This window comes from Bos grunniens, chromosome 17, assembly GCF_055505025.1.
Source record: "Bos grunniens cultivar Pamir isolate PY7600 chromosome 17, Bosgru_T2T1.0, whole genome shotgun sequence".
Taxonomy (NCBI): Eukaryota; Metazoa; Chordata; class Mammalia; order Artiodactyla; family Bovidae; genus Bos; species Bos grunniens.
The window spans coordinates 45,523,676-45,539,696 of NC_141181.1; the positions used below are offsets into that span (position 1 = coordinate 45,523,676).

General features: G+C 53.0%; 1 protein-coding gene and 1 long non-coding RNA gene across 5 annotated transcripts; one reads left to right on the forward strand and one right to left on the reverse strand.

Moving 5' to 3' along the window:
* Positions 1–1,918: 1,918 nt before the first annotated feature.
* Positions 1,919–12,382, reverse strand: PUS1 (pseudouridine synthase 1). Of its 4 annotated transcripts, none has more exons than XM_086347219.1 (6): positions 12,288–12,382; positions 11,267–11,498; positions 8,328–8,465; positions 7,365–7,467; positions 4,021–4,712; positions 1,919–2,231 (listed from the first exon to the last, which is right to left on the reverse strand). In XM_086347219.1, exons 2-6 carry the CDS (start codon positions 11,486–11,488, stop codon positions 2,184–2,186), a joined length of 1,203 nt encoding a protein of 400 aa, XP_086203345.1. In that variant the 5' UTR covers positions 11,489–11,498; positions 12,288–12,382; the 3' UTR covers positions 1,919–2,183. The 4 variants fall into 4 exon arrangements, with proteins under 4 accessions (XP_086203345.1, XP_086203348.1, XP_086203344.1 ...); XM_086347222.1 differs by having other exon boundaries at positions 12,311–12,373; XM_086347218.1 differs by having other exon boundaries at positions 11,804–12,346.
* On the forward strand, positions 12,156–15,364 carry LOC147355281 (uncharacterized). Its single transcript, XR_015144406.1, has 2 exons — positions 12,156–12,399; positions 12,654–15,364. It is a non-coding gene; the product is annotated as an uncharacterized LOC147355281 (long non-coding RNA).
* Positions 15,365–16,021: the final 657 nt, after the last annotated feature.

Consider the following 16,021-nt stretch of genomic DNA (forward strand, 5'->3'; position numbering starts at 1 on the left):
CAAGTTGGATTTAGAAAAGGCAGAGGAATCATAGATCAAATTGGCAACATCCGTTGGATCATTGAAAAAGCAAGAGAGTTCCGGAAAAACATCTACTTCTTCATGCCAAAGCCTTTGACTGTGTGGATCACAACAAACTGTGGAAAATTCTTAAAGAGATGGGAATACCAGACCACCTGACCTGCCGCCTGAGAAATCTGTATGCAGGTCAAGAAGCAACAGTTAGAACTGGACATGGAACAACAGACTGGTTCCAGATCAGGAAAGAAGTATGTCAAGGCTGTATATTGTCACCCTGCTTATTTAACTTACATGCAGAGTACATCATGAGAAATGCCGGTGTGGATGAAGCACAAGCTGGAATCAAGATTGCTGGGAGAAATATCAATAACCTCATGTATGCAGATGACACCACCCTTATGTCAGAAAACAAAGAACTAAAGAGCCTCTCGATGAAAGTGCAAGAGAAGAGTGAAAAAGTTGGCTTGAAACTCAACATTCAGAAAACTAAGATCATGGCGTCTAGTCCCATCACTTCATGGCAAATAGATTGGGAAACAATGGAAACAGTAACAGACTTTATTTTTGGAGGCTCTCATGTCACTGCAGATAGTGACTACAGCCATGAAATTAAAAGATGCTTGCTCCTTGGTAGAAAAGTTATGACCAACCTAGACAGCATATTAAAAAGCAGAGACATTACTTTGCCAACAAAGGTCCATCTAGTCAAAGCTGTGGTTTTTCCAGTGGTCATGTATGGATGTGAGAGTTGGACTGTAAAGAAAGCTGAGCACCGAAGAACTGATGCTTTTGAACTGTAGTGTTGGAGAAGACTCTTGAGAGTCCCTTGGACTGCAAGGAGATCCAACCAGTCCATTCTGAAGGGGATCAGCCCTGGGATTTCTTTGGATGGACTGAGGCTGAAGTTGAAACTCCAATACTTTGGCCACCTGATGAGAACTGACTCATTGGAAAAGACCTTAATTCTGGGAAAGACTGAAGGCAGGAGGAGAAGAGGATGACAGAGGATGAGATGGTTGGATGGTATCACCAACTCAATGGACATGAGTTTGCATAAGCTCCAGGAGTTGGTGTTGGACAGGGAAGCCTGGTGTGCTGCAGTCCATGGGGTCACAGAGAGTCAGACACAACTGAGCGACTGAACTGAAATGAACTTCTGCTGCTACTCAGCGACTGCCACCTCCTGACCCGCTCTTCCTCGCTGACAGAACATCACTGTTCTTCTGCAGGGCACCACTTAAAAAGCATTCCCTGCCTCCCTTGCAGCTACAGAAGACCACATGACACACTTCTAGCCAATGAGGGGATGCAGTTGCTGGCAGGAAAGCTTGCTAAGGGAGAGGTTCAACAATGTGCCCCTTCCTTCTGCCCTCGGTCTTCCCACCCGGGTCTCATGCTCCTTCCCTGAGTGTGGAACATGCCAGGGATGGATGGATCCAGAGGAAAGCTATGTGCTGCAGGGGGCCAGGTGGACACACAGAAGGAACCCATGTTCTCTGGCGCTGGGGACTGCTGTGCATGGCCCAACAGTCACCCTGTTCTCTTCTTGTCTGTGCGGCTCTCTTGGCCACCGAGCCCCATCCTGCCAAGAGGGTCCCATCCACTCCAGCCTCCACCCACTAGCCAGCCCCTGATGTGCACTGACCAACCCACGTTTCTCACAGCTCAGGGTGGAGGCAGAGCCAGGCCTGTTGCTAACACAGCACATAACTGTCTCTCACCATGAAAGACCCACAGAAAAGACTGAGGAAAAAAGTCAAAGAAGTATCTTAAGTGGGAATTCCCTGGTGTTCTGTGCTTAGGCCTCTGCAGGGGCCCAGGTTCAATCCCTGGTTGCGGAACTAAGAATCCCACATGCCCAGCGCCACAGCTCAAAAATGAATAGAAGTGACTAAGCCAAGTTTGTACGTATTTAATAAGAAAATCGCTTCTTTAAAAAAATAAGTCTTTACATGCTCAGGTGTGTGTAGTCAACGTGTTGAGCTGAAAAAAGATTTGCAGCAGGTTCTCCCTGTGAGAAAACTCAGAAACACGCAGGTCTCAAGACCCTGAGATGAAGAGGGCGTGTGGGGGCTCTCCCATCTGGCGAAGGCACACAGCCAACAGCAGGCTGGCAGGTCCCGGCATGTGTCGTGGGCCACTTCCAAGACGCTCCCAGGGCCTCAGTCACTGTCCCCGACCCCGTCACTGCCTTCCAGGGAGCTGGGGGCCTGCAGAGCAACAGCACACAGGAGACAGCCGTGAAGAACCATGTCGTCCAGGGGCAGGCACTTCCTCCCGGGGTGGAGGTTGGGCTGCCCTGACCCGCCTGAGGCAGGGCTCACCCTGACTCTGTGTCTCTTAACTAGTTCAAGAACCTGTCTTAAGACTGGGAGAGCCAGGGGCTGGGAACAAGAAGGGAGGTCTTCACTGGGCTCCTTCAAACGCCCAGAGGCCACCACTGCAGAACCCTGGGAACATAAAACTGGGCCACTGTAAAGCTGGACAAGTACAAGCCCCTCAGCAGTATGTACAGATGGCAAATGGCCGGAGGCCTCTATTCACAGAATCAAGCAGAGGGCAAGCCTGGCCCCAGGTCATATCCGTACATGTGCTCGACTTGGCCTCATGGTGCTTGGGAAAACTGATAATCAACCATCAAAGGGTAGAAGCGCAACCCAAAGTATATAAATAAAAGGTAGAATATTTCACATAAAATCCTGGAATGCCAGTTTCTCTGGAAAAAAAACATAAGCTCTGACACACTTGACACAAAGAGTTGACTCATTGGAAAAGACTCTGATGCTGGGAGGGATTGGGGGCAGGAGGAGAAGGGGACGACAGAGGATGAGATGGCTGGATGGCATCACCAACTCGATGGACAGGAGTTTGAGTGAACTCCGGGAGTTGGTGATGGACAGGAAAGCCTGGTGTGCTGCGATTCATGGGTTCACAAAGAGTCGGACATGACTGAGTGACTGAACTGAACTGATACCACTTGGCTCCACCTCCACTGGCTGAACTGACCGCACCTGCCCCTTCGGGTGGAGCAAGAGCTCTCCTGTTGGCCACAGTCTCCACCAAGCCCTACTGCCTCCTGACAATGGATGCTACTTACCATCCGACCTGCACACCTGCTTTCTTTACACCTGGCCCACCTTGCTTACTTCCCTTCCCTGGATGCACCTGAGTTTACAAGCCCAGCTGTGGAGGAAGGACAGTGTCTTTCTGGATATCTAGAACATGGGAAGAAATCTCCCAGAGCTCCAGGTGGGAATCTCACCCTCTGACTGCCTGCTGGACCACCACAAGAGAACATGGGCTTTGGGGACCTCCCTCACTGCAGGGTAAAGAATTGAGAACTAAAGTTAAAATGTTAACTCTTAGCTCCAGCACCTTGAATCATGGATATTCTCCTTCTAACATAAGGTTGGTAGTTACATAACAGATGAGTCACACTTTGAACCAGGGCCCTGGGAGGTACTTGACAGCAAGCCTGGCTCCCTTGCTCGCTGAGCAAAGTGGCCTGATTGGGAGATGGGCCAAAATGCAGGGTCTGCATCAGCCTACATTCCCCCACAGATGGAAGGCAGCACCGTGGGCCTGGATAGGAACACCGCCCTAGGTGAGGAGAACGCCTCCGGGCTGCTCAGTGTCCTGGGTCCAAGCGATCCCACATTCTGGAGTCAGACACATGCATACTGACCAAGTGCATGAGCCAGAGAAGGACATCCTAGTGACACCTCCATCTCACACTTGGGAAGATGGGCCACTGAGTGTGCCCCTCAGCCGGGGTCACCAAGCGCAGAGCAGGTGAACCAGCCACCAGAACCTCTGCCCTGGCCTTGGCTCCTGCCGCTGCTGTTACCCTGGAGGAGTGACGCAGCTCTTGGCACCTAGGCTTGCTCATCTATAGAATGGGCACACTCAATGACAGGTGTGGACAAGCGCCTGGCTGAGCTCCTGGGAAGGCCGGCACCAGCCCCCACGGTCCCCATGGTCCCCAGCCCCCAGCCCCACCTTGGTGCCTAGGCCAGCGGCAGCATGGGCAGTGGCGCTGAAGTCGTGCATAGGCAGGGTGCTCAGCCACTGGGCCATGGACCTCTCCTGGCGCTCAGTGCTAATGATCGTGGGGTAGATGTGCTGCTCCTTGAAGGCTGTGACCTCTGCCTCCTCCCGTGCCCAGTCCAGCGGCTCGTGTAGCCCGTCATGGCCGAAGCGCTGGTTGTACTTCTCGAAGTGCACTCGCTCCAGGACCAGCCCCAGCCCTGGAGCCTTGGGCACGTCCACCTTGGCCTCCCCCCAGCAGCGCTCCAGCACACTCTCAGGCGCGTAGCCCTTGACGATGGCCACCACTAGCCCCACCATCTTCCTGATCTGGTGCGTCATGAAGCTCTGGCCCTTGACCTTGATCACAGCGAACTCCATGCCCTCACGCACGAAGGGCTCCTCACAGAACATGTCGAGGATGTAGCGTCGGGCGCTGGGCTCGTGGGGCCCCTTCTGGGAGGTGAAGTTGTGGAAGTTGTGGGTGCCTTTGTAGCAGGCCAGGAGCCGGTTCACACGCCCCAGCGTCTCCGCGCTCAGTCGGTACGTCTCGTCCTGCGAGTCGTGGTCCTTGTGGGCGAAGGCAAACGTGGGCAGCATGTAGACGTAGGTCCTGGCGTCGCACTTGTTCTTGGAGTTGAAGCCGCCCGTGACCCTCTTCAGTCCTGGGGGCAGAGGAAGCGACGAGAACAAACTGATGACACCATGACCAGCTCTGAGTGCTGGCACCTCACCTCCCAAACCCAGATGAACCCGAGGGGGACCTGGCTCCACGTGCTAAACCCTCAGTCCACCAGACACTCCGTCTCAGAACCAAACCAACCAGTACAGCCAACTCTCAGGCATCTGTCAGAACCCAGAGTCGGCCAAAGTGCTGGGCATCCTGCTCTCGCCTCTAGGATCCCAGGGGGACCTGGCACAGTTGCCATGGAGACCAAAGCGCCAGCCGGTGACCCTGACTTGGAACCCGTGGGTCAGAAGCCATTCTGCAGGTGAGGCCAGGGGCAGCAGTGTGATCAACAGCAAAAGCAGCTTAAAAAGCCCAGCAATAGGAAAGCCATCAGTGGCTCCTGAACATATGCAGGATGAAATGAGAGGCAGGCCTGCAGGGCAGGTGGCACGTCACCTGGACCGGGGGCCTCATGGCTGAGGGCTCACTGTACTGGCAGGAGCTCCAAAAATATTTAACCGTTAAGTGGAAAAAAAAAAAAGTAAAATGGGGCTTCCCTGGTGGTACAGTGGATAAAAATCCGTCTGCCAGTGCAGGGGACATGGGTTCGATCCCTGGTCTGGAAAGATCCCACATGTTTCGGGACAACTAAGCTCGTGCACCACAACTACTGAGTCTGCGCACCTAGAGCCTGTGCCCTCAACGAAGAATCCACCGCAATGAGAAGCCCTGCACTGCAGTTAAGAGCATAGTCCCCCCCTGCCGCAACTAGCGAGAGCCCTCACAGCAATGAAGACCCAGAGCGACAACACAACAGAAAAAGAAAATATAAAGAAAGAAAAGCAAAATGGAGAACTACAGGAAGGGGGATTCTTTTTGTGATAGGAATACACATATAGAGATTATGTCTATATTTGTACAGAAAATTTCTACAAGCATGGCGAGAACTGTTGGTGGGGATGGCTTCTGGGAGCTGGGGACCAGAAGTCCCCCGTGGCCTGGATGCTCCCTGCTGCATGGCTGTCCTCACGCTGAAGGCACAACCAAGTTGCAAGGAGTCAGCCTCACAAGGAGCCTGGCTTAAAGGCCAACTTTGGCTTCATATTTCAAGGGGTGATTCGATGCCTCCCCACCCCGACAGCCCTCCACAGCAGCCAGCGCCTCCAGGCTGCCCCTGCCTCTCCGCTCACCACTGCCAGTTCAAGGCTGCACCTTCCCTGTGCTCGCCACCATCTGTTTCTGCTGTTATGTTTGACTTGGGGTAATCTTATTTTTGTTTTTTGTCTTGCTTTAAGAATTCATCTTGGTCGACACTGAGCATCACAAATATGCTTTAGCACGTAATTTCCGTTGTGTGGAACATAATCTCCAAGAGGCTGGGGGAGGCTGGCAGTCGACCAGACAGCTGGGCTGTTAATGGTTGTGTTGTGTCACGTTATAGAAGCAGTATAAACAGCTGCGATTGTGCATAGGGTTTGGTATTGTTTTAGCAAAACTGGGGAACAACCCATGGCGAATATTAGAATATTCCCTGGGAAATGACTGTTAGGAAGCGTCAAATGGGACTTAGGAGGAGGTTTTCAAGAGGGATTACCCTACCAGGGAGAGAAAGACCACAGTGTAATAAAAACAAAACTATATTATACTAAAAGTAAATTCAGGCTTCCCTGGAAACTCAATGGTAAAGAATCCGCCTGCCAATGCAGGAGATGCAGGTTTGATCCCTGGATCAGGAAGATCCCCTGGAGAAGGAAATGGTAACCCACTCCAGTATTCTTACCCAGGAAATACCATGGACAGATCAGCCTGGTGGGCTACAGTCCATGTGGTCGCAAGAGTCAAGACACGACTTCTGTGGCCCTCTGGCCCTCTGCAGAAAAAAGTTTGCCAACTCTTGCTTTAAATTTAAACCCCAAAACAATCACTTAAAAAAAAAAAAAAAAACTATAGCAAGTCATAGCATTAACTAACCAAACTGCTCCTTTCTCCAGGGGATATTCCTAATCCAGGTATCAAACTCAGGTCTCCCACATTGCAGGCAGATTCTTAAACTGAGCCACCAGGGAAGCCCAAAGTGATAATTAAAAGCAATTATAAGAAACATCAATTAATCCAAAAGGAGGGAGAAACAGAGGAGGGGAACAAAGTAACAGATGGGACAGAGAGAAACAGGAAGCAAGAAGATCTTCACCCAGCCATCCCAGCACACATTATAATAATTATTAACACCAATGGCACATACACGCCACCTAAAAGGCAGAGAGTCAGACTTGATTAAAAAAAAAGAAAAGGACCTAGAAATCCCATTATCAGGCCTATTACAAAAGGGAATAATTGCCCCTGTTTTAATTTGATCAAATCCAGATTTTCATACCCAAGCATTTGGTTAAAACAAGGCACATGTAGTGCCAAAGTGCTGCACCGATGGCCTGAGTCTGTCTGTCTGGCTGTGTCCCTTCCTGAAGGAGACGCGAGTCCTGAATCCTTTTCTATAACTTACGTACAGCCACTGCAACCAACCGCTAAGGACCTGCTCTATTGTCTTATCTCCACAATAGAGAAACTCGGCGAGAGAAGGAATTGCATGTCCCTTCTCTCTTGGGACCGGCCACCACCTGGTGCACAGCCCCAGTGACACATGGCTTACCCAGAATCCGAATGTGAGACGGAAGGTGGCTGTTGATCTTTTCTAAAATGTCATCAATCAGCCACACCTTCAGGGACACGACCTGGCCGGCCGCAGACACGCCCTGCAAAGGAAGCAGACGTGGGAGGGCCAGCTGGGCCTTGCACTTGGAGCACGACGCTCGGCACGCTGGTCTCTTCAGCAGAAGGACCACGCACACGCTGCGTCTTTCCACGGAGGAATTCTGCTTCTAGAAATGCATCTGAAGGGAATAATCAGAGACGAGAACAGTGCTCTGTATACCAAGGGAGTGAATGCTGTGCCACTCATAAAACATTACAAGTGAACTTTGAAGCTCAACAAAACATAAAGCTAGGGAACAAATCTATGACATCCTGCAGATAGGAGATAAAGTCCCACCTTGGATGTGATTCTCCAGGACTTAGGAAAAAAAGAAAATACAAGTTAGATGACAGAACTCCAGGGCAGAGCAAGGAAGAGGTCACTATCTGAGTTGCAACAGCAGGAATCCTTTGGGGATGGGGCGCTGGTTACACAACTGATCGAGCTCTGTGCTCAGGATGAATGCAGTAACCATTTGTATATTATACCTCTGTGGCCACATGGTCCTGCTTGTATCATGAGCCTGAGATGGTTGGCTCTAAGGCAGATGTCGTGGCCACTGCGCCACCCGCAGGAGCAGCCAAAGAGAAAGCACAGGCAGAGAGGACATCAGGGCCTGTGGCCCCAAGCACCTAGGTCCAGCCACACCTGGGCCGGAAATGCCCCGGCTTCTTGGTTGCACGAGGCAAAAAATTTCTTTCCACTTAGACTCGCTTGATCTGTGCATCTGTCATTTGTGACCAAGAGAATCTTGAGAGATAGAGACACTAAGAGGGAAAGTGGGACAAGGACAAACAGAAACCACAGACAGGCGGCTTCAGTGCTGCTCGCACCTGCCGGGGACTTGGGGACAGCACCTACCTTGTCCGTCCGGGCGCAGCGCTGGAAAGACATCTTCCGCATGTCCTCCCCGTGATTCTCAGGAATACAGCCCGAGCGGACCAGGGCCGACACCAGGTCATCTTCGATGGTCTTGAATTTCGAGGACCCAACATTCCTCTGAGGAAAAGAGAAGAAAAATTGTTTTTTACTCAGTCACGACCCACAAAAAGGGGCCCTGGGCTGGGACCGGTCCAGGGAGGGACGTGTGTGGTTTGCCCGCACCTGGCAAGTGGGGACCACACCTGTGGACGTGGAGAGACCCTGCAGCTCGTCCCCCGACCTATGAGAAGTAGGAAAGCCACCTGTGGGTCCCCACAGTCCTAGAAATTTCCAACCCCGGGCAGCCAACATTGGCCTCACCTGAGACAACATTTCCCCCTACCTAGTCAGATATTAAAAGACGCTTGCTCCTTGGAAAAAAAGCTATGATAAATCTAGACAGCGTATTAAAAAGCAGAGGTATCACTTTGCCAACAAAGGTCCGAAAGCTGTGGCTTTTCCAGTAGTCAGGTACGGATATGAGAGCTGGACCATAAAGAAGGCTAAGCTCCAAAGAACTGATGCTTTTGAACTGTGATGCTGGAGAAGACTGTTTTTTTAACTTTATAATTTCCTATGGGTTTAGTTTGTGAATAAAAAAGAAAAATGAACAAAGTGTTCACAGTAATTATCAAGGCAAAGTCAACTCTAACACGGTTTCTCTGTAACGTCGTGAGCGTGTCAGCACCACCACCAGGCCAGCACGCAGTTGATGACATCACCCCTGCAGCTGCTACTGTCGCCAGAAGTCCTCAAGTTGCAGGGTCAGTGCCTGGGGCCCCAGCTCCTCACCAGCCGCAGCTCTCTCTTCTGGAGCTGAGCAGGGGGGGCAAGTGGTAGGACCCCAGGAGACCCCAGTCTGCACTCCACACACCCGCTGGGCTGGGGGGTCCAGGGCTGCCCCCTGGGGTCAAGGGCGTGTGCAATACTGCTGTGGTGGGGAGGGGGCAACCCCACCAGGGCTGGGTGGAGAAGACTCTTGAGAGTCCCTTGGACAGCAAGAAGATCAAACCAGTCAACCTAAAGGAAATCAGTCCTGAATATTCTTTGGAAACTGAAGCTCCAACACTTTGGCTACCTGATGCAAAGAGCCAGCTCACTGGAAAAGACCCTGATGCTGGGAAAGATTGAGGGCAGGAGGAGAAGGGGACGACAGAGGATGAGATGGTTGGATAGCATCCCCCCAACTCAGTGGATGTGAGCAAATTCCAGGAGATAGTGAAGGACAGGGGAGCCTGGTGTGCTGCAGTCCATGGGTCACAAAGAGTCAGACACGACTGAATAACAAGTCAGAGACCAGCACCCTCCTGCTGAAGACCCATCTGTCTGCAGCACCTGGCCAAAGAGGGACTCCTCTCCCTCATCACCCTGGGAATCCCCTCCCCCAGCACCCCAGGGTCCTCCCGCCCCTCAGGTCCTGAGCATGCCCTCCTGCATCACTACAGGGAGGCAGGCCCCTCGCTAAAGAAGGAAGCCACCCCAGGGTACTACCAGCATCTAGTGGGTGTGGATGGGAATGTGAGTGGGTGAGGGATGCGGTGTAACCCCAGCCCAGTCCTGCAGGATCCCGTGACATTGATGAGATCACCAACCTGACATTCTCCAAGAAAACCTTTGACAAGGAAGGGACACAGTCCTACACGCACTTCGCCAAGGCTCATCACAGTGGGAAGATTCTTCCCAAAGTTCACCTTACAGTCTCCACGGCACCATAAGCCAGTCACTCAGCAAGAAGCTGTAAATGCTCCTCCAGCGATGGGCATGGGTATTAGGAAACAGGGGTAACAACCCTTCCACACATCCTGACGTGCCCTATCACCATGTGAGCTACCGTCACTCCCCACCCTTCATTCATTCCCCTGATGACGAAACTGAGGCCAACTGGGTATGATGAGACATGGGCAAAATTCTCAAGTCGGTGATAAGGCAACAACACATGTGATCAAAGTCACCCTCAAAAAAGCATTTAAATAACCACAAAGAGCAGCGGAGGTGGTCAGCCTGTTCCACTAAGTGGGACCGAAGCACTGTTTTCACCCACTGTCACAATCTACCAGTGGTCATCAAACTGGGTTCATGGGTGCCACCTTATAAAGAAAATAATGAAATAGGAAATGAAGTAGCTCATTACTACTGTTATTCACAGTGAAGGCTACCACAGCCCTTGGTAAGGTTGGGCATCGTTTTCTTAAACTTCTGCTTCAGTTAGATACTTTACACAGCAGTGAATTACTCCCTGGGAGCCAAGCTTAAAGAAGTTTACAGAACAAGAAACCAAAGTGTAAGAGCCACAGCGCTGACCACAAGGAACAAGAAGAAAACCCACGTGCATCTGTCGGGACACCCAGACCCTTCTGCCTTCCAGGAAAGGACTGCCTGGTGGGGCTGGGCAGGGAATTCTCATGCGCCCATGCACCTGCAAACTGTCACCTTCACGACTCTGACAAAGAGAAACAGCAGCCTCTTCTGAGCATCCCTGGCACTGTCCCAATCCTAGCGAGCAGCATCATTCAGCCTAATAATGACTCTTCATGCCAGGACTGTGATCTTAAAGAAGAGGAAGCGAGAGAGCTCCAGTCACTTGCCCGAGGCCACAGTGCTTGGTCATCAGCAGGCCTAGGACCTTAATCACCTTAGGAGGCTCGTGAACACCCCCTACAAGCATCCAAGCAATGTACAGATGACACAGGTCTCAAAGCTGCTTCCATTTGAATCTTACTTGATGGGAACCACCCAATAGAACAGGTGAAGAATGAGACCTCCCTTTCTGCCATCTCCTGAGATGGCTCACAGGGCAACTGTCACTCTGAGGTCCCCGCCCCAAGCACATGGTGGCCTTGAGAGGTCAGAGCTGCCCAGGCCCCTCGGGGCACCCGCACCTGCATGCCGTGGTAGCCCTTCCCAGAATAAGCCATGAGCAGCACGATCTTCCGCTTGGGCAGCTTCCTCTGCTGCTCCCCATCCTCGCTGCTCTTGAGCTTCTTGGCCTGCTGCTCTGTTTCCTCCCAGATCCTGGTGGGGCCCTGCCAGCCACTCCGGGCCTTCTTGTCCTGCTCCTGTTTGGCTCCCACGGGGATGGGGGCCTCCCCGTTCCCGGCCATTGGGTGCAAACTGAAAAGACACGGTGCGGGGTAGGGTGCAGGGCGGTGAGCAACACAGAAGGAAACAGTGAAAGAGTGCCGGTGGCAGCATGGGCCGGTAAACACCCTGGACTGACCACCGCGGCGTCCAAACCCCAGCTGGGCGCTAACTGGAGATCTTGCCCAACCACTAACTTGGCCTCGTTTCACTGTCCGAAAAACGGAGCAGTGACAGCACTTAACGCGACCAGGGCTTGGTGCTCGCCGGGCATGCAGTCGGGTTCAGTGGGGGTCAGCGTGCTACCCCAGGGTCACAGACAAGTGCACCGTCATTACCAGAGGAGGCGCGGTCCCAGGTGCGGGGTCCACGGTCCGCAGGCTCTCCTCAGGGCCCAGGCCGCCGCCCGCAGGCCGGGGAGCCCCATGCAGTGCCGGGAGTGGCGGGGGTGAGGGGGCACGCGCCCGACCCCTGACCTCACCCGGGACGCACCCTCCCAGGCCCTTTAGATCCCTGACCTCCCCGGGGCCCCTACACACCAGCCCGCCCCTCCCGAACTCCCCGCGCCCCCGCCACAACCCGCCACGCTCCAGCCCCGCCCCTTCTGAACTCTAACCTTCCTGGGACCCTCTCCCGCTCCAGCCCCGCCCGCGGATAACCTCAGACGTCCCTGACCCCCAGGCTGACCTCTGACCTCCCTAGTCCCTCCTGCTACCCCTTCGTCCTCTCGCCCCACCCAGCTGGCTCTCCCTCGGGAGTCGGGGAGACCCCGGCCACCCACGCCGGGACCAGCGGGGCGCGCCCTGACCCGGCCCCACTCACGGAGCCGCGGACTGAGCGCGAACCTGACCACGTGGGCGAAGGCGGAAGTAGAGAGCACTGCCGGACGGCGGCCGGACGTGGACAAAAGTCCTTCTGGGCGAGGCGGGCCGAGGTGGCTTGGGGCGGACCTTGGTATCGGGGGCGGGACTGGGCGGTATTGGGCGGTATTGGGCGTGGTTTAGGGGCGGGACCTGGTGCCGGGAGCCGGGTTCCCGGCCGCCGCCGCAGCCGCCGCAGACTCCCGGCCGGTTCGCGGCACTGTGAATGCACCATTTTAGAGAGAACGAATCATCCTCGCAGCAAACGCTCCCAGGCCCTGCTCCGTGTTACATGTGTCAGTTCATTCAGTCCTTTCACCCACCCTAGGGAGCAAGCACCATAGGATCTCCTCGTTACTGAAGAGGAACCCGAGGGACAAAGAGGCTGAGCCCCTTGCCTGAAGTTTCACAGCAGCAAGCCCCTGGCATGTGGAATGAGAGCCTGTCTTTCAACAGCGTGCAGACCAGCGCCTTCCCACAAACCTGTCCTAAAAATGCACTTGCCATGTGCCACGTGCTGTTCTAGTGGCTCGGATGCATGTTAGCTTATTCAAACCTCATGAAACATTGAGCAAAGTTTTCTTGTCCCCGTTTTACACCCAGAGGCCCGGAAATGCCAGGGAGAGAGTGAGTCATGCTGAGGCTCCAGGGAGTGATGACCTCCCGGGAACTGGTGGAAGACAGTTGGGAAACTCATCCATGCGTGGGGTTTGGAAGACTATGGGTGGGTGGAATGAGCAACAGAACCCACAGAAGGTGGAAGGAAGTGCTGCTGAAGGCAGGGTACTCATATCTCCTTGAGTGGGTCATTTGGTCAGCAGCTATGTACTGAGCACCTGCTAGGTTCCTGGTGCCTCCAGAGGCTGGAATAGATGAGGAGCAGAACCCCTGTCCACAGAAAGCTTCCATTCCTGGGGGGACAGGTCATAACAAACCAACAGTCAGAGAGTGTGATCAAGTAGTAAATGCTGAGTGAAGAATGACTCAGAAGTACTGACGCATGCTACAGTCAGGGGTACCCGAGAATATGGTCAGCGGGAGAAGCCACTCCGGGCCTTCTTATCCTGCTCCTGCTTGGTCCCCATGGACATGGGGGCCTCCACATGCAAAAGGCCACATCATGCGTGGCTCCACGTGCGGTTGATCCTTTAACAATGCAGGGTTGAGTATGCAGCTCCACTTATATAGGGTTTGTGTCACTAAATCCCAACTGCAGTACAACTCAGTCTGCCAGTGGTTGAATCCACGGATGTGTAACCATGGATACAGAGAGCCAACTGTCCAGTTATATGTGGATTTTCAAACTGCTTGAGGGGTCTGTGACCCTAACCACCACGTTGTTCATGGGTCAACTCTACATGAAATGTCCAGAACAAACAAATCCACAAAGAAAGAAAGAAAGAAAGAAAGTAGATCCGTGACTGCTGCCAAGGATTCTTTTGTGCATCAAACTCTACTCAGCCTCCTCCTCTGCACACAAGTCAGACCTGGTTGGACAAGAGCTCAGGCAGATGGGAGGGGACAGCTGACCTGTGTTAAACAACCCCCCACCCCACAGCTCCAGGACAGCCCATCCCTCTGGGGGAAGGGAAGGAAGAGCGGCACCAGGGCTCCAGGCATGAGTAAAGGTCAAGGTTACGTGTGGTCTTAGAAACTCAAGTGGCTAAGCGGCCTTGAGAAGCAGCAGGGCGCTTTCACACAGAGCCCCCCTCACACCTTACCATAGACAGAGACCCATTATCAGGGGCTGGTTCTTTCCCGCTCTCAGCCTCTGCAGCTCCAGAGGTGTGGGCCCCGCTCTGGCACTTGCAGATGGACACGAGGGCCCAGGCTGAGCTGCTCCTGTGAGTGCATGACCTGGGCAACTGTGATGGCTGAAATGGCAGAGGAACTAGAGCTGCTGAGGAGAGCTGTTGAAATTCAATGATGGGGACTTTGGGTTGTGTCCTGGAGATCAGTCAGCCTCTCCCTGCCCGAGTGAACCAAGAAGCCCACTCTGCTGCAATGGAAACCCCGGGCAGGGTGAAGGCAGTCTCAGGGGCAGGTCCAAGACCCTGAGTTGTGCCTGGGGGCAGGGGGCCTGAGTTAACAGGTGAGGACCATAGAAGCCTGGGGCCCTGCTCTCAGGTCCTGCATCAGGTGAGACAGAATGAAAGGAAAAGGCCACAGAGGCGGCTTCCTGCAAACCGGCCATGGCAGCGCCAAGCATGCCTGCTCTCTCATCGATGCCAGCAGCTCTGATCTCGCCATCTCTGACCTATGTCAGAGTACACATTGAAGCCTGTGAGGTTGGGATAGGTGCCCAGGGGACAGTTTGAAGTGGGACAGGCCCCTGAGTTGGGCCTCCTGGCTGAGGGTCCCTGTGAGCATGCCAGGAACATGCAATGCAAGGTCTACAGAAAGAAAGCCAGTCCCTCCTGTGTGCTTGCTGCACCCCCAGGCCTAGCCAATTCTCCTGGGCCCTCTTTACTGTCAGGCTCCTGCACAGGGATATTTATAGCAGCTTCACCTATAAATACTGACACTGAGAAGCCAGAGGACATCCTTTGGTAGGTGAACAGATAAATAAACTTGGTACCTCTAGACGGTATCATTCAGCACTGAAAAGAAATGAGCCATCAAGCCATGAAAAGACATGAAGAAGCCACTTTGAATAAACTGCACACTGTATGATTCCAGCATTCTGGAAGAGGCAAAATTATGGAGACAGTAAAGGGACAGGGATTGACATTGGTGGAATGAACAAGGGCAGTGAAATGATACTGAAATGGTACATCACTTTACACCTGTCCAAACCCACAGCATGTGCACCGAGAGCGAATCACAACATAAACCGTGGACTCTGGGTGATGACGTGTTGGTGCCGGTTCAACAATGGTTAACAGATGAATCCCACCGGTGCAAGTTATTAATGGGGCGGTGAAGGGGGCAAAGCAGGAGAGGGAGAAGTATGTGCGAGTTCTCTGTACTTCCTGCACAATGTTTCTGTGAACCTGAAACTGCTGAAATGAAGTTTATTAAAGTGACAACAAAACGCCATGGTTGTCTTAATGCTCTTTTGGCGTTTCTAACATACGGGGGAGCCCCACAGAACGGAAGGGGCTGCCTCTCTGCCAGCACGACCCTTCCTGTCTACAGAGAAGGGAGCACGCACTCCAGGAAGCCAGACTGGAGCAGCCCTGCTGGGACCCGACCTTTTGGGGCCCCACCTTCCACTTCCTCTTAACGCTACCTTTCCAGGAACTTTCGTCTCACATTGTGGTTAGCCTCTTTGGTAACTTAATGAATTATTTTTAACCTATTGAAACAATATATAGTCTAAAAATGCAAACCTTACCACTCAACAATAGAGAAACCATCCAATTCAAGGATGGGTAAGGAACTTAAAATAGAAAAGATGTAGAAATTGCTGACAAACCTGTAAGACACTTGGGGTCACTAACCATGAGGATAGTGCAAATCAAAACCACAGCCTCTCACACCCACACCGATGTGGAGCGGGGGACCCTCCTGGGATGGAAATGCTGTGGCTGCTGTTACGGTTTGGCGGCTGGTGAACCCCCAGAAGACTGAGCTCCTCAGCCTTGCCTTGAGCCTGATCCCCAGTCGCCAGGTGATGCTGCTGGACATGGGGATAGGGGGGCCAAGAAAGGAGGTGACAGAACAAGACAGTGACAAACCATCAGTAACAGCAGC